Here is a 24,164-nt window from a genome sequence, read left to right as displayed (position 1 = left end):
GCAGGCGGGAGGCTGGAGGGAGCCCGAGGGAGGATGCTGCAGGGAGAGGCCAGGCCTGGTGGAGCTTGGATTTTACTCTAGAAAGTCCTTAGAGTACTTTTAAAACTGGGGACAGCCACACGATTTGACTTACATTTTTTTTTTTTTGCGGTACGCGGGCCTCTCACCGCTGGGGCCCCTCCCACTGCGGAGCACAGGCTCTGGACGCGCAGGCTCAGCGGCCCTGGCTCACGGGCCCAGCCTCTCCGTGGCATGTGGGATCTTCCCGGACCAGGGCACGAACCCGTGTCCCCCGAATTGGCAGGCGGACTCTCAACCACTGCGCCATCAGGGAAGCCCTTGACTTACATTTTTAAGAGATCTGTTGGCTGGCTGTGGAGGATGGGTTTGGGGTGTGGCCACGGGATGAGGAGAGAGAGGAATGAAGTCCTCAAAAGTGAGCCACGAGGGACAGTGGTGTCCCTTACTGCGGGGGAGCAGACCCGGTGGGGGACAACCCGGGGAGGAAGTGAGTTTGGACACCTTACTTCTGAGAGGCTCATGAGACGTCCAGGCAGAGGAGTCCTTGCTGAGGAAAAGTTCTAGGGGGATCTCTGAACGACTCAGACCAGACAGACTGACAACTGAAGGAGGAGGGGAGAGAAGGGGTGGGCACAGAGTTCACACCAAGGACACGGAGAGGGGCTCAAGGGGCAGTGAGGAGGATTCCAGAGGGAGGAGAAAGAGGCTGAGATGCCAGGGGGAGCTGAGGCAACTTCTTCCCGAGCCTCTGGGTGTGACTGATGGAAGCAGCCCTGGGGTCGGAGAAGGAATCAGGATGTCCTCGTACTGTCCCCTTCACCTGCAGTCACCCCAGGTGGCTCCTGGATGAAATTCTCAGATGTCGCTGCTTGGGAGGCCCCCTTCACGCCTGGAGAAGGCATATGCTGGGAAGTGGAAGTTCCAGGAAGGGCTGAGCCCCAAGGAGAGGGTTCACACTGGGATGGGTGGGGGAGGCTTGGTGTACTAGCTGAGACCGTTCTAGCTGTGTCCCAGCTGTTCAAGGGAACACCCCCTGTCCTCCCCCCAATTGCCCACCCCCTGCCCGGCATCCTGCCTCCCAGCCCCTGTAATTACACTGCTTCCCCACGCGTGGTTTGCTCCCATTCCTTGGCTTCCAATGACCTTGAGGGACTAGAGGTAGAAGTCCCTGTTATTAGGGGTTGCTGCAGGGTGTGTATGAAGGAGGACATGAAAACAATGGTGGGGTGACCAAGGTCTGGGTCATCGATAAAGCCTGGGTGGCTGGGTCCTGAGCTGGGGGACTAAAGTGAGGGACACCACCAGAGGTTACACATTAGCCACGGCCTTCCAGATGGGTTTGACCAGTTAGGTTCGGATGTGATTCCTTGTGTGACTGGGCCGGTCCCTCCCCAGAGATTGGCCTCCTCTTCCCCCTCCTCCCCTATAAAGCCTCTTGGGGTCCCCAAGCACCCAGACTCAGCCGACCCCTGACTGGGGGCCAGGAGACAGGCAAGATGCTCAACTGGAAGCTCCTGGGGATCCTGGTCCTTTGCCTGTTTTGCCGGAGGTGAGCTGGGAATAGAGGCCCGGAGTGTGATTTGGGGTGATGGGGGACGGTAAAGATGAGGCAAGGGTGAGCTGGGTGCATAGGGATAGGGAGATCCTGGGAATTCACATGAGGGGAAGAGTTAAGGCGATGGAGGTGGTGCGGGAAGGTGCGTTTTAGCGCAGAATAAATGTTTTGCTGGTTTGGGTGTAGCTGCATGTGGCGATTTAGGTCAGCATTCAGGTGTGGGGCGAGTGTTCATCAGAGCTGAGGTCCGTGTTAAGGGTGTGGAGGTCATCGTAGAGATGGGGTCTGGGTGCCACGCGGTGCCAGGGTGTAGACAGCTTTGGGACTGCAGACACATATAGCGGCCCTGCCAGTGGGGTGTCCCAACCAGGGTTGGATGGAGCTTATGTGGGGGGAGCAGGGGATCCTGTCAGTTTAAAGTTGGTCCAGTCAGTAGTTCAGGACGGCGTTTCATGTCATTTTAAGATCACTTTGGTATTTTGTGAATGTGTGAGAGTTACTTTTGAGTTTTGTTTGTGGGATCAGCTCAGGCTGCGGTCCATCGCAGAGAGGTGATGCTCCCTGGGTCTGTAGCTACGGGGAGAGGGGGGATCCTCACAACCTCTTATCTTTCTCCTTCCTCCTCTACAGGCATCTCAGGCAGCGGAGACCATCCATCTCCCTCATCCACAGAGCCCTCAGAGGAGGGCCCCCCAACATTGCCTCAGGGCCCCCCAATCCCTGGTGACCCCTGGCCAGGGGTACCCCCTCTCTTTGAGGACCTTCCACCTCCAGGCCCCAGTCATCCCTGGAGAGACCTGCCTGAATCTGGAGTCTGGCCTCCTGTACCCCCTAGAACTGATCCCCCTCAACCTCCCCGGCCTGATGACCCCTGGCCAGCAGGACCCCAGCCTCCAGAAAACCCCTGGCCCACCTGCCTCTAAGGTGGGCCACGGATCTCAGGAGGAGCCAGATCTTGACCCACCCCAGGAGGAGTACAGACAATGGATCCCCCAGAGGCATCCTGGGCCTCTGCCCTCAAGCCCATCTCCACCCTTCTGATTTCCCTTGAATTCTCCCCAATTTAGCCTAACTCCTTAATTCCTTTCCTCATTCCTTCTGTTTTATTCTGAACCCGGAAGGTGTTGTTCTCAATATTTTCTGTCCCCTCTTGAGATCGGTATTTAGCCCCCTCCTCCCCCTTCTTTTTCCTCTGACAGCCAAAGTGAACACCCCTACCTCACCTGTAGTCCTCTCCCCTCCCACCGCCTCTTCCCCACCCCGGGGACTCTCCGGGCAGGGCTGGCAGCACTGTGTTCTCTGCTGCTGCCTGGTGGCCGCCAGCTGGGAACTACCAGGAGACCATGGTGCTTCCATGAAATGGAAAAACAAAAAACCATGTTTTCTCATTTTGACTCGAGGCTGCGTCTTTGCCAATGAGCAGGACTTTGAACATTCAGATGCCCTCGTAACAGCCATGGACCTACAGAGATCTGGAAGTCATCTGAGTTCCTGTCTTGCCCATATGCGTAGGGATGTGGAACTCAGCCAGTGGAGGGTTGGAAATGCAACTCTCAGAGTTACAAGGACATTCAGACCCACATTTCTCCCATTCTGGGATCCCTGTTTTGGAGACCGAGAAACCAAGTTAAGTCTCTCTTTAATAGCTTATGGTTTGCATACCTCTGGCTGAACATGAAAACTCTCCCGGGGGGACGTGGGCAGGACTAAGTGGTAAGGGGATCAATTTCCAGAAGCATATGTGTCCCTTCCTAAAATGAATCTGCCTGAGAACTGTGTTCTCCTTTTCCACATGCCTCCATTAACAAGTGACCCTTCTCTCACTAGACAGAGGAAGGCCGAGCTCTCTCGCCCACCCTGAACTGAACCTGGGTGCTCTTTCTGGAGCTACCAAATGAAGTCAATGGAAAATAAAAATCAGCCCTTTCCATCTCATGAAGAGATGAATTTTTAGTAGAAGTTTACTTTTCTGTTTAATCATTGTCAATATTTGTAGTTTTGATCAGTTGCATCTTTTAATAATTGTAATTATAAACCCAGGGCAGAATAATGGTTTTTAAAATAGTCTTATGGTCACAGGAAATAAATTCCAATTTATTGATATGTACATATTTTCGTTATAGAGATATAAAATAAAAGACTTTCCAAAAAGACACTAAAATACAAAAAAGGTGATACAATGCAAACAATATTTCATTAGGACCAAACTCTATAGGGAAAATGAAATGGAAAAAGGAACCAAAAAGAAAAATAAATGAGGTAAATTTGCTGACTGGCTAATGGACTTGTTCACTTATTAAAAGGGTGTTAATGAACATGAAAGGGCTATGGTGTTATATTCCATCCGCTACATTTAAAAGAGTGATGTGACTTTCTAAATATGTAAGTATTTACAATTTCCCGGAAAAGGTACCCTTTGCAGTATTTAAACTGAAGATTAAAAATGTTGTTGACTTTAAAATGTGTAAGGGGTACATAGTTTCCCCAAATTCTTTAAGGGTGTATTTGAGCAGGAAAGTTGGAAGGGCAGGAGCCCAGAGATCCCAATGGCCCGATGTCAATCAAGTGGCTGGCCTGGGTGGGGTTGAAGAGGGCCTAAAAGAAATGACGGTTCCCTGACCTTAAAATCCACCACTTTAGGACCCAGTTTGCTTACATGGTTAACTCCCATCAAAACCTATATGTGACCGGTTTGGAAAAAAAAAAACGAAATAAAACAAACAAAAAGCCCCCTAAGTTTAGAGTTTGGAAATAATCTTAGAACAGGTGCGAATTGTAGGTGTGAGCCTGTAATTTAATAGGCCTCAAAGTGGACTAGATTCACTCATTCATTCAATCATTATCTCATACCCTCAATATGTCCTGCAATGTCAGGTGCCACGGGGGAATATAACGGATAAAAATATACAGTTCCCATTCTCAGGAAGCTTAAAATTAGGCCGGGGGAGCCCTTCCTGGTCCCACTTCCCCACTCCCTTTCCCTCCTCCCCACCCTTATAACTTTTTAATAAATCCCTTTTACTTGAATTTTTGTCTCAGGATCTGCTTCTGGAACATCCAGCCTAAGACACAACGAACGGTTTGCTATAAACCCTTGCAGCTGCTTTTTACTGCGCATGTGCAATAGGGGTACTGTTGCCCAAGGCATAGAGATTAAGCTCTCACTTAATTTGCACAATAACCCTATTGTTATCACCATTTCTCAGAGGAGAGAAACAAAGGCCTGGAGAGGTACAGTGACTCATGCAAGGTCATACGGAGAAAAATGGCAAAACTGGGATCTGAACTGAGGCCTGTCCTGATTTTAATTACATTATCCCATCTCTTTATTCATCTGTGTAAATCTGACACGGAATACAGTGCCTGGGCCTCACGGACACTGAATATGTTGTATTGGGGTTCTCCACACAAACAAAACCAATAGAATATACGTGGAGATTTATTACACGAATTGGCTGAGAATGTCCACGATCTGCCGTCTGCAAACTGGAGAATCAGGAAAACCTGTGGAGCAATTTAATCCCAGTCCGAAGGCCTGAGAACCATGGGAGCTGATGGTTTTAAGTCCCAGTATGAGTGCAAAGGCCCAAGAATCAGAGGGCTGATGGGGTAAATCCCAGTCTGAGTCCAAAGACCAAGAGCCAGGAGTGCCGATGTCCAAGGGCAGGAGAAGATGGGTGTCCCAGCTCAAACAGAGAGCAGATTTGCCCTTCCTCCACCTTTTTGTTCCGTTCAGCCCTCACAGATTGGATGGTGCCCACCCACATTGGTGAGGGCGATCTTAACACCGTCTACCGATTCAAATGCTAATCTCTTCCAGAAACACCCTCACAGGCACACCTGAATGTAAGGTTTCACCAGGTCTCTGGGCATTCTTTAGCCCAGTCAAATTGACACATAAAATTAACCGTCACATACATGTTTTATGAATGGCTGAATTCATTAATGAATGGTGAGTTTGGGCAACAGAGAGTAGATCAAAATGTTTAGAGTGAAGGAGATATTTATATATCTATATAAATATATATAAATGTATAAGTATATAAATATGTAAATTTTGGGCCTCATCATGATGCTTGTGGGATCTCAGTTCCTCAACCAGGGATTGAACCCAGGCTGTGGCAGTGAAAACCCAGAATCCTAACCACTAGGCCATCAGGGAACTCCCGGAGTGAAGAGTTTATAGCTTGGAGAAGAAAGAAATGTTGTGGAACAAGTAGGTTGGGGGGAATTAGAGAAGGTCTTGGTGCCTGGCTCAGGAGCTCATATCTAAAAGTCTTTCTCCTTGGATAGAACTGTGTTCTTTGTGGGGAGGCACACATAACCTGTCTGGTGTACTGTGGCAGGGAGGTATGGGATAGAAGGGAAGAAGGAAGTCTGGATTCCTCAAACTGGCCCTCCCTCAGCAACTTCTCAAGCCAGTGCAATGGCGTTTGTTGGGAATGGAAAGAGAAAAACATTCTTAAAGGAGAGAGAAAGTGAGGGAAAGAACTGAGTCCCTGATGTAAGCCAGGAAAGGATCGCAGGCTCTTTGCATCATTTCCACATTATGTTGGTTTCCATGTCTTTCTCCCTTTGTAAAGTATGAGCTTCTTGAGGGCAGGGATTGTGCCTTGTCTGTCTTTGTACGCCTTACTTCTCTCCTAGTACTTGACCCACAAGGTGTTCAATAAAGCAAATTATTAACCCCATTTTACAGATGAGGAAACTACTGTTGACAGAGGTAACTCACCTTCCAAGACAACACAAGTGCCAAAGTCAAAACTGGTTGTAAGTTCCAAACCAACTCTTCCAAGTTTGACACAACAGGTAGATGAGTGGGAGAGGGAAGGGAAAGCAAGAAGTAATTGGAGGGCTTCCCTGGTGGCGCAGTGGTTGAGAGTCCGCCTGCCGATGCAGGGGACACGGGTTCGTGCCCTGGTCCGGGAAGATCCCACATGCCGCGGAGCGGCTGGGCCCGTGAGCCATGGCCACCGAGCCTGCGCTCTGCAACGGGAGAGGCCACAACAGTGAGAGGCCCGTGTACCGCAAAAAAAAAAAAAGTAGTTGGAGATTTTGATACCAATTAATAGGCAACAGATATTGGTACCTAAAAATGCTGTGTTTATTAGCTGGGAGGAGGCTGAGTGGGACTGGATGGTATGGAATATTAACACAGGGGATCCCACTGTGCCAGCTTATCCATTTAGATTAGACGATGCTGATTCTTCCCCATCTGCCTTGACTGACCTCACCTACGAGTGACTGCGGTGGGGACACTATTGCATTTTATGTCAACATGGAGTCATACAATTAAATAATAGAATAGGATCTCTAATAGATTTAGAGAACAATGGCTCAGTACCTTGGACATGGCCGGTAGTCAATAAATGCTTAGCCAATAAGAGAAAAGAACCTTGAACTGGTATCTTGTATAATCTAATTATAGAAGCTGAGTTACCTTGAGAAAGCGTTGGGCACAGCCCTCAGCCTTTGGGCAGAAGAATAATGTCTTTGGACTAGACAGAAGAGTTGGTTATCTGCTCTCCTTTGAAGATCTCTAGGCAGGGAAACTCCAAACGACTCATTTGTTTATCTATTTACCCATATAATGGTCATTTATTGAGCGTCTACTGTGTGGGGTGCCAGGTGATGGTGACAATCTCAGGGAGAAGTTTCAGTCCTCCCTGCCCTCGAGGAGCTCTGTGTCTAGAGGGGAAACAAATATGTATTAATAAATCATGACAATAAAATGTGATAAAAGTTAAATTAGGGAGGGGCACACCCGTGCTAACTCCTCTGCCAATTTCATGTTTCAAACTCATCTGACCAAAGACTTGCTTTGGTATAAACTTAAGCTCTCTTACTGTACATTTTCTCCCTCTAATCTTTAACTAACTGCCCACCAGGTGTCTAGCACTGGCTCAAATAACTTGTCGAATTAAACCAAACCTCTCTCCGAAGGTTTTTCCCGCTGATACCCTTCTCTTTTGCAGCATAATCTCAACTGTGATGGGGACAGACAGGATGGTGTAGTGGTGAAGGCATCGGATTGTGACCCAATTCGTTGTTCCTACTCTGCCATCTGATCTCTGCGTGGCCCTGGGATGTGAATTTAGGGGATTTCCTTAATAATCTCTAAATTCCCACGCAAGGTTGACAGCCTCCGTTCTTCGTCTGTGATGTTCCACGACGTACCACCAGAGGGCAGCATAGAGACTCCTCCAAGGCGTTTCCCTCCAGAGTCCTCCTTGTCGTGCCGCTAACATCATCGCTCGCCCGGCCTCCGTCAGGTCCCACTAATGCCGGCTTAGTCGCCAAGGTGACTCCTCTAAGGTGAGTCAGGCACATGAGGTAAAATGAGGCAGGCGCTGGGGCCCTCAGGAAAATTCAGGCCAGGCTGCTTGACCAAGTGGTCCATTATCTATTCTTTCTCTCATTATTAACTGAGTTCCCTCCATGAGCCACGCAGCGCTAAAGCTGTGGAAACAGCGGTGAGTCAGAAAGGAGGGCCCCACCCTCCCGAGGCTTACCTTCTCGTGGGGGAAGTGAACAACACGCAGATGCATACAGGTTGTATGTAATAGGCTATCCCGTCCTGATAAGAGCTATGAAGAAAAAGAAGGCAAGAGGAAGGACATAGCGAATGATATGGCCCGTGAGTGTGCGGCTGGAGGGCTACAATTTCAAATAGGAAAGTCAGAGAGGGCTTCTGAGAAGATGGCAGGTCACAAGGACTGAAAGAAATGAGAGACTGAGCCAGGTCATGCAACGATCCAGGGAGAAGAGGAAAAGCTAGCTATGTGTAGCCTACAGCATCAGGATGCCAGGTAAAGCCCCCAGCTACTGGTAGCGGGCATCATCTTAACGCCCGGAACTTGTGTCTGCAGCTCCAAAGGATAAATAATAATTTCTGTCTCCTAGGAGCATTGAGAGAATCAAGATTAATCCTGCACGTGCAGATGTTTATGATGAGCTGATTGTTACACACTGTCGAGGAGGAGTCTGTCCTTCTCTGGTTCTAGTCCTGGGGCCCCAGAGAACAGAGCTGGACATGGGACGCCCGCCTCTCCAATAGGATTCTGTGTTGACTGGTGTGTTACCTGTGTGTGGGGGTGATGCATCAGGCACCAGGGGCACACTGTGGGGTGAGAGAAGCTCCCTGCCCACGAGGAGCTCTCAGCCAGAGGGATTCGGACAGTCCGGGAGAAGGAGAGAGGATGGGCCCCTGCAGATCCCACCCCCGGAAACAGTGAGGGCCACAGCCTGCCTAGAAGTCCCTCCTGGGACAAGTCCTTCTAGCCTCTCCTAAGCACATTCAGACTCTGCCTCAGTCCCCGTTTTCACCCTTTCCTGCCGGATCAGGAGGGAGCTGGGTCTCTAATTCTGGGTGACCAAAAACAATAAAATGCATGAATAGCAACAGTGGAAAGAATGACTATTTAATAGCTGAGTGTAATGAGCAGACAAGGGGTGCTGTTTTCCCTAACACTCGCTCCACAGAACAGAGAAGAGGAAAAATATTATTGTTACTCTGAGAGCTAACCACGGCCTTATATTCACCTCCTCACAAGACAGGAGGGCTGGTGGCCACATCAGAGGTGGCTTGAGCAGAGCTATGAAGTCTCAGACTCTAGGAGCATGACCGTCACTCAGCTGACTCCCGGCTGCTTGCAGGAAGGCGGGGGGAGGAAGGGAAAAGAACGAGGGCTGGGGGGACACATCGCCTGTGGGCAGAGCCCCCGCCTGCCAAGTGTTTCCTCTACGGGATGCACTGGCTGAGGCTGCTCCTTGCTCTGACCCCGATCTTCACTCCCATGTCCCTGCTGTGGTACCCGGGTCCCTTGGAGGATGCAAGCGGGGTTGCTAAGGGGGTGAGAACAGGGCCGGGAAGAGCAAAAGTAGATGCTCACCAGGTCAAGTTCCAGGAGGTCAGTCCTAGAGGAGAGAGTGATGGACGAGGGAGCTGAGGGGGAGAAGCAGGAAGGGTGTAGCTGAGTATGGACCACACCGTGGAATGTATTTTGAGGGAGTTGATGTATTTTGACGGGGTGGAGACTGCCCCCCAGAGCAGCAGTTCTCAGCCAGGGGTCACGCGTTATGCTGGGGTGAGAGTCCCTGAAAGAGTCGCTTAGGCGATTTTTTTGCACAGCACTGCCTACCCCACCCCAGCATCAGATGAACGCCTTGTCCAGGGGAAATCCCCGTACTTCCTCTTCGCGGCCACGTGAGCTCTGCCATTTGTTAATGGAAGTGTGCTGTATCCCTCAGAGGAAAGAGCTCATCCAGGGGAGAGAAGAGTGGCTCAAGGGAACAGTCACTCACGAGGAATGAGGGCAGGACAGACAGGCCCAAGAGAGAGCACAGGTGGGTGGCTCTGTGTCAGAGCCCAGTTCACGTGCCTGCTGCCACTGCCCGGCTAGACCAAGCACTCTTTTTTTTTTTTTTTTGGCTGTGTTGCGTCTTTGTTTCTGTGCGAGGGCTTTCTCTAGCTGTGGCTAGCGGGGGCCACTCTTCATTGCAGTGCGCGGACCTCTCACTGTCACGGCCTCTCTTGTTGCGGAGCACGGGCTGCAGACGCCCAGGCTCAGCAGTTGTGGCTCACGGGCCCAGCTGCTCCGCGGCATGTGGGATCTTCCTGGACCGGGGCACGAACCCGTGTCCCCTGCATCGGCAGGCGGACTCTCAACCACTGCGCCACTGGGCGCCTCTCTCTTCCACTCCCATTTTGGGTGCTAGGGGACGGTCAAGGGCTAGATTCGCTGGTAGCCACTAGCCACAAGTGGCTATTTACATTTAAATGAATTAAAATTAAGTAAAATTAAGAATTCAGTTCCTCCAGTCGGTCGTACTAGCCCCGTTTCAAATGCTCAGTGGCCACATGGGCTCTGGCTACTGTAGTGGGCAGCACAGAGAGAGAACATTTCCATCACGGCAGAAAGTTCTATGGACAGTGCTGGGCTGGGTCACAAGCAGGGCAGGAGACAGAGAAAGGGAGAAACGAGCCGAGGGCTCCGGCGGTAGGGCTGCCTCTGTGAGGAGACCAGGGCAGTGCGGGAATGAGAGTCCAGGCCAGGGGAGCAGGGAGAAGGCTGGGTGGGCTTGGGGAAGAGGCAGAGAACCTGACCCGACTCCCAGGTCCCGCCTTCCAATACTGATACTCTTGGCAATACCAGTGAGCAATTAATTGGCTGGGGTGGGGTCAGGTTCCAAGCGGAGGGAGGGGAATGCGATGGAGGAGGAACCACCCCCTCTTAGCAGGTCTCAGGGCTCTGGTCCTCCCGTCCTGCCCTTCATCCTTCAGGGACCCAGGATTCTGCTGGCCCTCCTTGGTCCTACCGTGGATCCTACCCAGACCAAGCTGGCTGCTTCCTGTTGCTCATCCAGGCTGGGCAGTCAATTAATGGGCGACAGGGCCACCACCTTCCCAATTAGTCTTATTAGCCTCTTGCTCACACACTGGAGCCAGGGCCACCCCTCGGGGAGGGGCTGTGAGTGGCCTGTGAGTAACCAAGGCCCAGCTATGACAGGGGTCCTCAGCCCAGGCCTGTCTCCGGGCTGAGGCCTTGGCGTCCAGCACCTGCGGGCCGTCCCTGGAGCCCCCCGGAAGGGACAGGTCAGGGAACTGGCTTTGGAGTGCAGACTCCAAAGGTCCGCTCGCTGATGACACACGTAATAGCTGTGCGGCAAGCATGGTACTTGGGCAGTGACAGCAGGGCGTGGGGTGTAGATCCTTATACCCGGAGGAAGAGAGTGGAAGCTGAGTGAAGGGTCTCAGGGAAAGGGGGGCGTGGATCCAGAGGCTGTGGAGGGCTCCCAGGCGGGGTTAACCGTGAGGCGGGGGTGCGGGCCACAGCAGGTAGCCGGTACTGAAGGGAAAGTTGAAATGCCCACATCTGTGCGTGGAGGGAGGACGAGCAGTCAGAGAGGCCAACACTGGGGAAGGCAGGAGGGTGAAGGAGCCAGGGGACTGGGCCCCATGGTGAGGGTGGCCGCCCGGGAGTGAGCGGCCTTCGGGGCAGAGCACCTGGTTCCAGGTTAGGCAACGAGGAGCCCGGGCAGGCCAGCCAGGTGTTCCCAGGGCCATGGTGCCCCACACTGCAGCCACCCCTGCTGCTGAGTAGGCAATACCCAAACAGTACTTCAGCTCCTCCCGGCCACACCAACTCCCCCCCCCACCCCCCGCCCCCGGCACCTCCACCTCCACCTCTCCTCCCCTCCCCACAGTGACTCCTGCCCGGGAAATGTCCAGCCCTGACATAAAGGCCCCGGGTGTCCACGAGCTGCTGTCACTCAGGAGGCCACACAGTCCAAGATGGGCTCTGCGCGAGCATCCCGGATAGGGCTTGTGGGAGGGCGGGGGATGTTGGCATTGCTGCTGGCCAGTCTCCTCCTGCAAGGTAGGAGGCCGGGGGCCCTGGGCGCAGAGAGAGTGGGGAGAGGAGGGGGGCAGGACTGCAGATGCCAGGTCAGAGAAGGCTGGGGGAGCCCTGCGTGGGGAGAGTCCAGGAGAGGACCCAGCGAGGGCGGAAGGGCAGGGGCTCTGGAATCTGATGCTTGAGTCTGGGGGCCGCTCCTCACTGCCTTGACACCTCAGGCAAACTGCTTAAATTTACTGAGCCTCCGTCTCTGAAACTCTAAAATGAGGCTAAAGTTAACACCTAGCTCTAGTTTCTCTCTGAGTCTCTAGGTAATGTGTGCCGCAGTGCCGTCGAACTCCTAGACAGTTATCTCATGTTGGCTGTTGTTGTTATTATTATTATTCGAGTGCTAGAAGATGGAGTTGATATTTAATAGTCATAATAGTTGTCACCATTCATAGGGCCCTTTTTATGTGCGAGACACTCCACCAGCACTTTAACGCATTAGCTCGTTTGATCGTTAGAAGGATGGTGTGAGAGAAGCGTCGTCACGCTACACGGGAAGACACTGAGGCTTGAAGAGCTTAGGAAACCGGCTCAAGCTCACAGATTAGAAAGCAGTTAAGCCGGGATCCAAACCCCAGGCTGGGTGACTCCGGGGCCTGTGCTGTTGATCACGGTGACCTTGCCCATGGCCCCGTGGCTGTGTGGCATCGGAGGAGCAGAGGAGGAGCGCGGGGTGGGGGTGGGGGGCTGGCTGATTAGTGCAGCAGAGTGAAGGGGGCGGGGCTGCGGGCAGAGCTGGGGTTTGGCGTGGAGGTGGATGCATTGAATTTCTTTCTGAGGAGAGAATGGGGAACTCACAGAGTGTGGAGACCTGGTTTTTGGTGGGGTGTTCAAAGGAGGAATGGCAGCAATAAATCATGTCTGATGCCTTCTGCTTTTGTAAAGCACCTTCTGCATGCGTGGTCACATCTAGTGCTCACCGTAACGCTGTGAGGAAGGTAGGGCAGATCTGGCCTCTCCAAATGTACGACCTGAAGTACGTGGCTCTGTCCACACCACTTGGGACCGGAGGTGGTTAAGGTGGGGAGTAGAGGAAGGGTGGGGGGAGGGGGAGCCTGGGTGAGGAGCAAAGGATTAGTTAAGGAAAGAAGTAGAGGCAGAAGCGGTCAGATGTGGGCCTGGGGGCAGGGAGGCACGCGGTGCTGGCCAGCGGGGAGACAACTGATAAAGGTCAGGGGCCTCGGAGGAGGGCTGCATCCTCGTGTCCCTGAGCTGGGCTCGGGGTGCAGGGTCCTGTCCTGCTGGTACAAGCGGGTTCTGAAGCAACAGTGCGCGCCCCCATGTCCTGGCCCCCACCCAGCTTTCCTGGCATGGGCGGTGCCGAGGCGGGAAGCAGAATTTCCATTCTGTACCCAAGCCTGGCCTCTCGAGGGGAAGCTGGCGACCCAATCATAATCCTCAAGTGTCCTGTCCTCTACTGCTGTCCCCCTGCCCCTCCCCCACTTTCTCTTTTTCTCAGTGTCTGTTTGGCTATTTTTCCTCCCTTCTCAGTCCTCTGTGGTTCTGTCTTTCATCTCCTCCTTCCATCTGGTCCCACGGTCTCCCCCACCTCTCAGAGTCTCAGTCTCCCCCACTCTCCATCTCTTTGGGGTCTCCCTGCCTTTTCCACCCCAAACTCTCCCTGGGCTCCTCTCAGGAGAGATCAGAGTAGCAGATGACTGAGGTGGGTCTGGGAGGGGAGAAAGAAAGTCCAGCCTCTCTGGCCCTTGCTAACCACTACTTTCCTCCCCAGGGACCTTGGCCAAGAGCATTGGGACCTTCTCAGACCCCTGCAGGGACCACACGAGTATCACCTCCCCCAGTGACCCCTGTCTCCTGGGGAAGGGGAGCTCCAGCAGCTTCAGTAGCCAAAGTGGCTCCAGCAGTTCCAGCAGTTTTCTTTCGAGTTCCAGTGGCTCCCGTGGCGGCTCCAGTGGCTCCAGTGGCTCCCGTGGTGGCTCCAGTGGCGGCTCCAGCGGGTCCATTGCTACCCAGGGTCGTTCTTCAGGATTTCCGTTATTTAAGCCAGGAACGGGGTATTCGCAGATAAGCTACTCCTCTGGACCTAGCCCTAGTCTACAGGGTGCATCTAGTTCCTCCCAATCAGGAAGCCTCAGCTCCCAGTCTGGAGGAGGCTCGAGCTCTTCTGTTTCCCAGATCTCCTCGATGTCCAGCAGCAGTGGCCAGGAGGTCAACGCCAAGCTGAGTCCCTGTAGTTCCAACATCCCTGACTCTCCCTGCAGTGGGGGACCCATCGTCTCGCACTCTGGCCCCTACATCTCCAGCTCCCATTCTGTGTCTGGGGGTAAAATGCCTGTAGTGGTGGTGGTGGAGCAGCATGGCTCTGGTGGCCCCAGAGTGGGTCAAAGCGTCCCCTGTAGCAATGGTGGCCTTCCAGGGAAGCCCTGCCCCCCCATCACCTCTGTAGGCAAATATGGCAGCTATGAGGTGGTGGGTGGCTCCTCTGACAGTTATCTGGTCCCAGGCATGACCTACATCAGGGGCAAAATCTACCCGGTGGGCCACTTCATCAAAGAGCACCCCATCAAAGGCTCTCCAGGGGTTCCCTCCTTTGCAGCCGGGGCCCCCATCTCTGAGGGCAAATACTTCTCCAGCATCCCCATCATCCCCAGCCACAGCTCTTCTAGTTCCAACATCTACCAGTCGGGAGCTTCCTCGGCCGTTGTGTTCCAGCCGGTGGGCTCTGGTGGGGTCCTGCCCTATGGCGTTGGCTCCAAGGGCTCTAAGGAGCCCTGCTCCCTCTCTAGCTCTGGAGTCCACAGCAGCTCTAGCCTTTCCAGCAGTTCTGGTTCATCTTTCCAGCCCTGTGGTGGTGTTTCCCAGAGGCCCAGCTCCTCACCAGGCACTGGCTCCTTCAGTGGCAGCTCCAGCTCCCAATCCCATGGCAAAATCATCCTCCAACCCTGTGGCAGCAAGTCCAGCTCTTCTGGTCACTCTTGCATTTCTGTCTCCTCTTCAACATTGAGTAGGCGTCGAGCTGGCTCTTCCCAACATGACCCCTCAGCTGGTGCCAAGCCCTGTGGCTTTGGCAGCTCTGGAACGATCCCCTGCCACTCCATCCAGGACATCCTAACCCAAGCGAAACCCCTGGGGCCCCAGCTAGCTGACCCTGAAGTTCTCCTACCCCAGGGAGAGTTACCTAACAGTCCATAAAGCAGATTTTGCCTACACACACGTGCAGGCACACACACACACACACACACACACACACACACACACGCACCATCTCCCAGGTGGGAGAAGTCCAGGAGCCCAGCCATGGGGGTAGCTCAGTTTTCTTCCACCCTCCCAAGACAGCTGCTCTGCTTCCCCCGTTGTCCCAATGTGGCAGACTCTCCCTTATCAGCTCTTCTTTCTTTACCTCCCCAAATTGTAGGCTCCAAATCCCTTTCCTCATTCTCTCCTACTGTTTAGATTCCCATTGTACTGCAGTGCCCTCCCTGCCAGATACCCTCTCCCTAGCATTTCCTCTGCCATTTCTTTGAGACAGTATAGTCCATTGGCTAACCCTACTCATTCAGATTCTTGACTGGGAACCCCCTGAAATGTCCTACAGTAACTCTGATGCCTGGACAAGCCATCCCCTCCCCACCCCCCTGCCCCCCCTTTGCCAAATAAAGCACAATCCAAACAGTTATTTGAAAACAGTGACCATTTTTCACTGATCTCATTTCACCATCTGGTCAACCAGCATGATATCCTGTTGGGTTCTCACACTCCCAATTCCACTCCCACGCTCCATTATAGAGCTCAGCACACCCTTTTTGAGTTCCCAACATTCCTCTTTGTCTCTCAAGGTCTCCATCTCAGTCCCCCTTCCTGGCTGCCACTTCCCTCAACGTTCAGAGGCTTCCCTGTGTGTAGGAGATACCAGGGTATCTGCAGAGACTGGAGCAGGCTCCCTGCTCTCTCTGGGTCCTGGACAGATGTCTCAATAAACTGTGTGAACTGGATTAGACTTTTTGCCTTCTTGGAGCCCTGGGTCTCCTCTTGGGACCTGAGTGATGCTCTCCTATGCCTCTAAAGGTCCTGTGTCCCCCACTTTCATTCATAAATTGGCCTGGTATTTCTTACATCTTACAGCTCCTCCCACAAAGGAGGAAAACCATAAATATTTGTTAAACTGAAAGCAGGGGTTAGTTGGTCTCCCAGATCCTTCCTCTCACATCTCTTCTCTCTTGTTGCCCCAGGAAATCCATTCTTGTTCCACTGCCCATTCACTCTGCAGTCCTCCCCTCTCCTTACATAGAGCCTTAATGATTTCCTCCCCCTCCCCACCTGACTCCTTCTCCTTATCCATTAGTTGGCCTCACCTTCAAGATGCCATCCTCTCTGGGAGTCCTGAGCATCGATTTCCTGGGTTTCTGGGACACCAGGAGCCTTGGGAAGGCTGGAACACAGCAGCCCGGACCACATTCCTGGGGACTGAGTAGGAGCTAAGGGGGGCGTGGTTCTGGGAGCTGCGGGTGGAGGAAGTGAAAGACAGAGAGGACAGGGGCATGACGGGTGTGCAGCCGAGCAAGGTGACCCACTGACCTACATTGAAACGCCCCAGCCCATGACAGAACAGTGTCCTTCCCAGCAGTGTCCTCTCCACCTTCACACTCCTGCTGCCTCTGCTGTGGTTCTAGAGTGAGAGCTGGGAGAGGTGAGAGGGCTGAACACTACAGTGGGGAAGGGGAGGTGGCCTCCATGGGAGAAGATTGAAAAAGTAGACAGGGTGCCAAGGGCCACGCGACTATGTTCTGGAGACAGCAGGGAAGACACTGAGGCCAAGGAAGCTCTCATGCCCCAAGGAGGGGAGGGTGGGCTGTGCTCACCCTTACAGGAAGAGCCTCACCCCAAAGCACAGGCCACCTCTCAGAGCCTCTGCTTGGCTGCAAAGGAATTCACCCCCACCTTAGGATCTAGCTCATTCCCTCCTATAGGGATGATGTCAGCTGGCCCCAAATCTAGGACTGTTGTTGAATTCTCGAATCAGCAGAAATTTGTTTTGTTGATCAGAAATGACCTGGGGCAGCTGAGCCAACCTGCAGGGTTGACTGAAGACAGAGGAGGGCTCCAGAACAGTCCTGTTTCTGTCATCACTGTGGGGTCACCCTTGGTTACCATGTGCCCCCTGGACTGCAGCCAATGACAGGAATCAAGGCCCTCAGAGGCTCTGTGGACTGCAATTGTGGGAGGGACGCAGCCTCTGACACGAGTATTCCTCTAGTTTCTGGTGTGATCCAGGTCAAAATGTTTTGCAAAGCTGTTGGATGTCACCCCAAAAGGCTGCTGCCCTGTACCCACTGGCCAGATCTGCACTCTTTTTAAAAAAGTTTTTATTGGAGTGTATGTTGTCCACTGGCCAGATCTGGAGGAGCTCTTTACCCTTCCAGTAGCCAGCTGGCAGGGGCTGGGGATGAGGATGGAATAGTAAAACCTAACAGCTAATATTTAAACTTCATGCAACAAGAGAAGCCTAGTCTGGGTGCGTCTTGGAAGCAATAGAGAAACAAAGGCGCTTAAACACTTTTTATAGGAAAAATTCAAACATATTTAAGAGTAGACAAAATACTTAATGAATCCCTATGCTCTCATCAATCAGCCTTAACAATGATCAGCTCATGGCTATTTGACATGTCAATGCCCTCCTTCTACTTAGTTGGAAACATCTGCTCTCTCTCTCTCTCTCTGTATCTCTTGTATATTCTGTGGACACATTTGACCATCTAAGGTAGGCAGACTTGTGCCCTCCCCATGACCAGAGATGTCCACGTCCTGATGCCTGGAAACTGAATATGTGAGGTTACATAACAAAGGGAAACTGTTTGCAGATGGAATTACGGTTGTTAGTCAGATGACCTTAAAGTAGAAAGATTATATGGGATTATTTGAGTGAGTCCGAGGTAATCATAAGGGTCTTTAAATATGGGAGAGGGAAGAAGGGGAGGTCAGACTGATGCCATGTGAGAAGATCCTGCTGTTTCTGGCTTTGAACATGGAGGAAGGGGACCATGAGCCGAGGAACTCAGGTGGCCTCTGGAAGCTGGAAGATGCAGGGAAATGGATTCTTCCCCAGGGCCTCCAGAAAGGCTCTACCAACACCTCAATCTTAACTCAGTGAGACCCATGTCAGACTTCTGCTCTTCAAAATTGTAAGATAGTAAATTTGTGTTGTTGTAAGCCATTAAGTTTGTGGTGACTTGCTATAGCAGCCATAGCAAACCAACACACCGTCATCTCTTAAGGATGGGAACCAGATCTATTTCCCTAGACACAGGGTCTCATCTAGGAGCAGCCCCTCAGAAGGGGGCCACTTCTGCACCCCAGAACCTCCTGCAGGTTGAGGTCAAGATGATGTAGCTATGGGGATGCATGAGAAAGGGGTGCTGGAAGAGAATGGTATGGATCCCAAAGAGAAACAGAATCAGGTGTTTCTATTGTTGAGAAGTCAGTGAAGAGATTGGGACCCCAAGGGTGAAGGTCCTCATGTGCCTGGTGTCAGCAGCCAGGAAGGGTAGGGCTGGCAACGAGTGATGAGCTGTGAGCCAGGACACCTGGGTTAGGAAGGGGTGGGGAGCTTGAGGAGAGGAGCAGGGTGGGAACACCCAGCTTCCCTGAGTCATTCAAGTGACATCTGTTGCCACAGAATGAATTAGGAACGAGGGTGGAACGTAGAGCTATATTGTTTCCACAACCACTGGCTCAGCCTGTTTCTGATGTCCCCCACCCACTAACAGGATAAAGGGCTGGCTGTCTTGAGGCTGAGGGAGATGCAGAGCGAGATGCAGGGCCATGTCGCAGGGAGCCGGGCTCCTCTGGGCCTGCTTCTGGTCTGTCTTCATCTCCCAGGTATGGAGGCTGTGGCAACCTTTGGGCAGGAGCGGACTGGTGGTCCTCGGGGAACTGGGACTGAGGGAAGAGGTAAAGGTGGGAGTGTGTACAGTTGGGTCCCTGAGGGAGGAAAGAGTTGGCACAGGCAAAGTGAAGGGACTTGAAGCAAAGGGAATCAGGGAGTCAGGGAAGGGAGGGCACTGAGACTAAATATCTGGTCCACTGGTTGCCTCCTCTTCCCCTTCCCTCAGGCCTCTTTGCCCGGAGCATCGGTGTGCTGGAGGAGAAATTTCCCCAAGACTTGGGGATCAACCTGCCTCTGCTTGAACGACCTTCCTTGACCAGCCCCTCCAACTTGGAACATCCTCAGCCCAAACCAGACCCTGAGCCTAATGATTCGGCAAGGGCTCCTCTGGAGCCCAATGCTTCTCCATCACCTGGCTCTCAACCTGCAGGAGGTGCTGGGGTACAGATGTGGCCCCCATCTGGGGAGCTGCCCTACATGGATTCCTGGTCCTCGGAGGACCCTTGGCCGATGATGCCTGCTGTGTTCGAGGACTACGTGGGAGAAGAGCTGCCTGAAGAACCGTCCTACTTTTCTAGTGAGGCTGCCCTCCCTCCAGGCAGTGGGCCTTTTCTTGCAGAGCCCTTTGCATACCCCGCGGACCCCTCACCCGAGGCTTCACTCCTCCCCCAGGACTCTGAGTCTAGAGGGCCACTCCACTCTACTGTGCTGGACGTCCCGAGAAAAATCCTTGCCCGACCCCGTCCCGGGTCTCTCCTCAATTGGATTCCATGGTCACTTCTGCCTGGTTTCCCCTGGGGGGCCCTGAGTCCCAGTGTACCCTGGGGAGGTGGAGGTCCTGGCACTGGATGGAGACCCTTTTACCCTGTGGGAAACCGGGGTAACATTAATCCATACCCAAGTACTAGCCGGGGGTATCCAGGTGCCAGATGGAAGACTATTAATTGGTATCCAGGTACTAGCAGGAAGAATATTTATCTACACCCAGGCAATAATCAATTTCCTCCCGGAGTTCTCCGTGCTCCTGGCTCTTATAGGAGCATCCCAGACAGCTTTCCCAATCCTCAAAACCCTGAGTCATAATGGAGTTAGGAGAATGACAGAGCGGGGGCAGCCCTAAGTTAGAAGTCAGAGAGGGGAGTCCTGCTCCCTCCCCTTGCAGTATGAGCTAAATCAAGATCCTATCAGCTGTTTTCTAGCGTCCTCTCCACTTTCACTGCCTCCCTGCTCCCCATATGCTGATCTCCAATAAAACACAGCACTTACTGAATCCGCTTCTTGTCAGTGTCTTTGTTTCTGGGTGCAAACTGGAGTTTTGTCCATCCCCATTTTCTAGTCATCCTCATGTCCCTCTAGGGTCCTCCTGACACTCTCTTGCTATCCCCATCCTTTGCAAAAGATCAAAGCCCAGGTGTTTGAGGGTGGGGCCTTGTGGTCTCATCTGCACCAAGTGGGAGAGCTGGTTCTAGAATAGTCCTGGAATCTGAAAAGGGGAGGAGGGGCAGCAGGACTAACTGAGGTGGCACCTATGGCAGGAGGCAAGGATGAGGTCCAGGAGGTTGGTACCAGGACCAAGTGGGGAATGAATAGTCTTTGATTCAGAGACACAGAGGGTCAGAGAGAGTCATTTTTGTCTATGCTTACCTTTTCTTCCCAGAAAGTTACGGTTCTTGGAAGTGGAAGAGGCATTGATCTCCCTTACACGCATCACTTGGTACACTGTGCCCCAGAGAACCACAGACTTTGGGCATTTGCTGAACAAATAGCAGACCTCAATAGAGGAAGAAAGGAAAGGGAGAAGGGACAGGGAGAGAGAAACTTGGAGCCAACAGTCCTGCCTATGGCTGCATTTGATGCGTTTATTCTCAAGTGATGACACAGTCTCTTCTTTTGGTCACACTACCCTCCCTTTGGTTTTCCCAGGAGCTCAGTATCCTTGTACAGGAGTTGGAGTGGGGTGAGGAAGGGTCATTCTAAGAAAGTGCAGAAGGAAGTTAACAGAAGCTGGTGGGGGTGATGGGGTTTCCAGGGGGCACACTTCTGGTGTCCACCCATGTCTTCCCATCACCAGTCACACCGCCCTCTATCACCCCAACCTCCTCCCCCAGTTCTTTCCCACCCTGGACTCTCACTTTCTCCCTGTCCTGGGGCAGGCAGTTCTGTTTTCAGCACCTGTCTCTTCCACAAGCCCAAGCTCATTCTCAGGCTTGGTCTCATTTCTGTCTGTCCCTCTTTCTGGCTGCCTCCCTCTCACTCCTATTTGCACTTTTAAATTCTGTGTCAGCACTCCCCTCCTCTGTTCCCCACAAGCACCACGGGAAAGGGACTTTGCTTGTTCACTGCGGAACTCCCAGCACCACGGACAGCGTCTGGACCAAGGTCAGCACTCAGCAAACACTGAGTCAACGCACTCGCACTCTCTCTCTGACTCCCTTGTTTTCTCTCTTCTTCCACTTTATTCCTGAGCCACAGGGCTGCACACAGACTCCCATCTGTACTGCTACCATACCCTTCTCAGAGCCTCACTGACATCTCCCTAGAAACCCCACAAAACCCTTCCTAGCTTGGGAATGCTCTGTACATTCCATTCTTTCACCTTCATTAACAACTGTGAGGAAGAGGTTGTAAGATAAAGAAACTGAAGCTCAGAGAGATTAAGCAATTTACACAAGGTGACATAGCTAACACGTGACAGAGTCAGTGACTCAAACCAAATTTTTCTATGTGTCCAGGGAGTGTTCAAGTATATTATGCAATTAACAAAAACCCATCTAATTTTTAATGAGTACTTGCTATGTGCCAGACTCTGGACGAGTTGCTTTCACAACACCCTTCCAGCTAATTGCCACAACAATCCCATTGTGTAGGCACTGCTGGGCCCATTATACAGGTGGAGATACTGAGGCCCAGAGAGGGAGGTGAGCCAAGGCTGACAGAGGTAACACTGAGCCGGGGGAGTGCAGTTCATCCACTACTCGCTGCTGATGGATGGTCCCAGGTAGCCGTGGTCAGCTTTGTCGGACTGGTCTTTGCTTTAGGGCTAGTTGTTGCTATTAAAAAAAAAAAAATGAGATTGGTCAGTAATCTGTGATATAATAAATGTCCTAAGGTCTGCAGTGGGAGCTGCTGCTCATATACAGATTTTTACATTTTTATTAGTGGTTAATTGGTGGAAGTAGCTGCTGGAGTAGCAGGAGTCATTTCTTGAAGGTTCTACAGTAGAGAGAGCACTTGGCTGGAAGTTGGAAGACAAGGTTCCCCTTCCATGTGCCCACACAGCTCTCTCTGCTGTGACAATTTGGGCTGGTCATTTGCCTCTGCAGACCTTAGTTTTCTCATCTGTAAAATGGGATGACAGCAGATGTCCAATCTACCTCGCAGGATTGTTATGAAACTTAATTAAGATAATGATAGGACTTCCCTGGTGGTGCAGTGGTTAAGACTCTGCGGTCCCAATGCAGGGGGCCCAGGTTCGTTCCCTGGTCAGGAAACTAGATCCCACATGCATGCCACAACTAAGACTGGGCCACAACCAAATAAAAAAAAATAAATGATAATAAATAAATAAATATTAAAAAAAAAGGTAATGATAAAGTGCATTAGAGACTGAAAAATGGAGCAGGTGTAAGGGCCTGATTATAATGCAAAATGTTGTCTCAGTGAGGCAGTCCTGGTGGCGTCTCAGAGAAGGAGAGTTCTCAGCCCACAGTGGGCTGGTCAGGGTAGTGGCCGTAGTTGACTTCACGGTTGACTGTTGAGTGTGGTGTGATGCTTCCCCCTGGGAATTACACTCAAGAGAATTATTCCAAGATCAAGAAGGGAGAGTTGGCTCCTCCTTGAATTATTTCATTCCTCAAACAAACTTGTGTTCTCTCAGACGTTTTTCACTTACACACACACTCTCGGGTGATTGTAATAATGGCGTCCTTTATCACATATTTACCATGAACAAAATGTGTTACAGGGTTATCTCAACTCTCACAACAATTCTAGGATGTACTTACTCTGATTATTTCTATTTTACGGGTGAAGAGACTGAGGCTCAGCAAGGTTAGGTAACTTGCTGAAGGTCACACAGCCAGTAAGAGGTGGAGCTTGGGTATGGTACCACTTGGAAACCACAAGCAAAGTTGGGCAAACTGCACAGAGCAGGTGAAAGCAAGACTCTCCAGCCCCTACAGTTTAATCACCACCTGGAGTCCTTCCTCTGACACGTCCATTTTCAGCCATTTTCATGTCATCTGAAGACCAGCAGCCAGACTGTGCTTTTGTCTCTCCAGACCAAATGCCTGCCTCTTGTGTTCCTCTCATTCCACTGGAAGGATGTCCCCTATTGCCTTTTTATACCTCTTTCTTTCTTTCTTTTCTTTTTTTTTTTTTCATTGTTTGGCAGCTCACGGGATCTTAGTTCCTCAACCAGGGATAGAACCCGCGCCTTCGGCAATGAAAGCATCGAATCCTAACCACAGGACCACCAGGGGACTCCCTCTACCTCTTTCTAGGTCTGCTTTCTCCCTTTGCTGTCAGGAAACTGGTAAACACATCAGGAAGACACTTTTATGAGCCCAGATTGTCACACGTGAGAGTGAGCACACCAGCCCTCGGGAAGATTGGTCATATGCCAGGGTTTCTAGTTCTGTCCACTCACAGAATATCCTGGTCAAGGAGGCCTGTACAGTCCAGGGGAGGGATAGTGGGAGGAGAATAGGTGTTTCAGGTCTTAGAGGCATGGTCGTGGCCAGGGTGGGAAGGACGGTTTTCACATTCTCAGTAGCAATGACTGTTCGGGGTTGTTATTGTCCCCACAGAGATCAGTGGGGTGGATATGGCTTATCCTGAGGTGGTAGTAAAGTTGGTGCTATACCTGCTGTTTGGTTTAAAGCAGTGGGCTAGGGGCTTCCCTGGTGGCGCAGTGCTTGAGAATCCACCTGCCAAAGCAGGGGACATGGGTTCGATCCCTGGTCCGGGAAGATCCCACATGTCGTGGAGCAACTAAGCCCGTGCACCACAACTACTGAGCCTGCGCTCTAGAGCCCATGAGCCACAACTGCTGAGCCCGTACGCCACAACTACTGAAGCTCGCGCACCTAGAGCCCATACTCCGCAACAAAAGAAGCCACCGCGATGAGAAGCCCACCCACCGCAAAGAAGAGTAGCCCCCGCGCACCGTAACTAGAGAAAGCCCACGCGCAGCAAGGAAGACCCAACGCAGCCAAAAAGAAATAAATTTATAAAAAAAATAAATAAATAAAGCAGTGGGCTAGGTTGACGTGAAATAATTTCTGGTCTAATAGGGTCTCCAGTTAGGCAAGCCCCACTGTGGAAAGGTGGTAGAAAC

The 24,164-nt window shown here is 51.9% G+C and overlaps 3 protein-coding genes and 1 pseudogene across 3 annotated transcripts; all 4 read left to right on the top strand.

Annotated features, from left to right (window-relative positions):
• The window catches only part of LOC132432943 (MHC class I polypeptide-related sequence B-like), a 159,508-nt pseudogene that overhangs the window by 61,501 nt on the left and 73,843 nt on the right, over positions 1–24,164 (top strand).
• Positions 1,518–2,499, top strand: PSORS1C2 (psoriasis susceptibility 1 candidate 2). Its single transcript, XM_060023331.1, has 2 exons — positions 1,518–1,567; positions 2,205–2,499. Exons 1-2 carry the CDS (start codon positions 1,518–1,520, stop codon positions 2,497–2,499), a joined length of 345 nt encoding a protein of 114 aa, XP_059879314.1.
• Positions 11,871–15,135, top strand: CDSN (corneodesmosin). The gene is made up of 2 exons (XM_060023321.1): positions 11,871–11,955; positions 13,715–15,135. Exons 1-2 carry the CDS (start codon positions 11,871–11,873, stop codon positions 15,133–15,135), a joined length of 1,506 nt encoding a protein of 501 aa, XP_059879304.1.
• C10H6orf15 (chromosome 10 C6orf15 homolog) lies at positions 18,689–20,096 on the top strand. Its single transcript, XM_060023330.1, has 2 exons — positions 18,689–18,819; positions 19,053–20,096. Exons 1-2 carry the CDS (start codon positions 18,741–18,743, stop codon positions 19,907–19,909), a joined length of 936 nt encoding a protein of 311 aa, XP_059879313.1. The 5' UTR covers positions 18,689–18,740; the 3' UTR covers positions 19,910–20,096.

The sequence above is a fragment of the Delphinus delphis genome, chromosome 10 (genome assembly GCF_949987515.2).
Source record: "Delphinus delphis chromosome 10, mDelDel1.2, whole genome shotgun sequence".
Classification (NCBI taxonomy): Eukaryota; Metazoa; Chordata; class Mammalia; order Artiodactyla; family Delphinidae; genus Delphinus; species Delphinus delphis.
The sequence above is the reverse complement of the archived record's forward strand: the minus strand, read 5'-3'. Positions and strand labels throughout refer to the sequence as shown.

Excerpts from the sequence above, each read along its gene's own strand:
- PSORS1C2 (XM_060023331.1), top strand. The coding sequence starts at position 1,518 with ATGCTCAACTGGAAGCTCCTGGGGATCCTGGTCCTTTGCCTGTTTTGC. Across the intron at positions 1,568-2,204 it reads GTCCTTTGCCTGTTTTGCCG|AGGCATCTCAGGCAGCGGAG; the intron begins GAGGTGAGCTGG and ends TTCCTCCTCTAC.
- CDSN (XM_060023321.1), top strand. The coding sequence starts at position 11,871 with ATGGGCTCTGCGCGAGCATCCCGGATAGGGCTTGTGGGAGGGCGGGGG. Across the intron at positions 11,956-13,714 it reads GGCCAGTCTCCTCCTGCAAG|GGACCTTGGCCAAGAGCATT; the intron begins GTAGGAGGCCGG and ends TTTCCTCCCCAG.
- C10H6orf15 (XM_060023330.1), top strand. The coding sequence starts at position 18,741 with ATGCAGAGCGAGATGCAGGGCCATGTCGCAGGGAGCCGGGCTCCTCTG. Across the intron at positions 18,820-19,052 it reads GGTCTGTCTTCATCTCCCAG|GCCTCTTTGCCCGGAGCATC; the intron begins GTATGGAGGCTG and ends CCCTTCCCTCAG.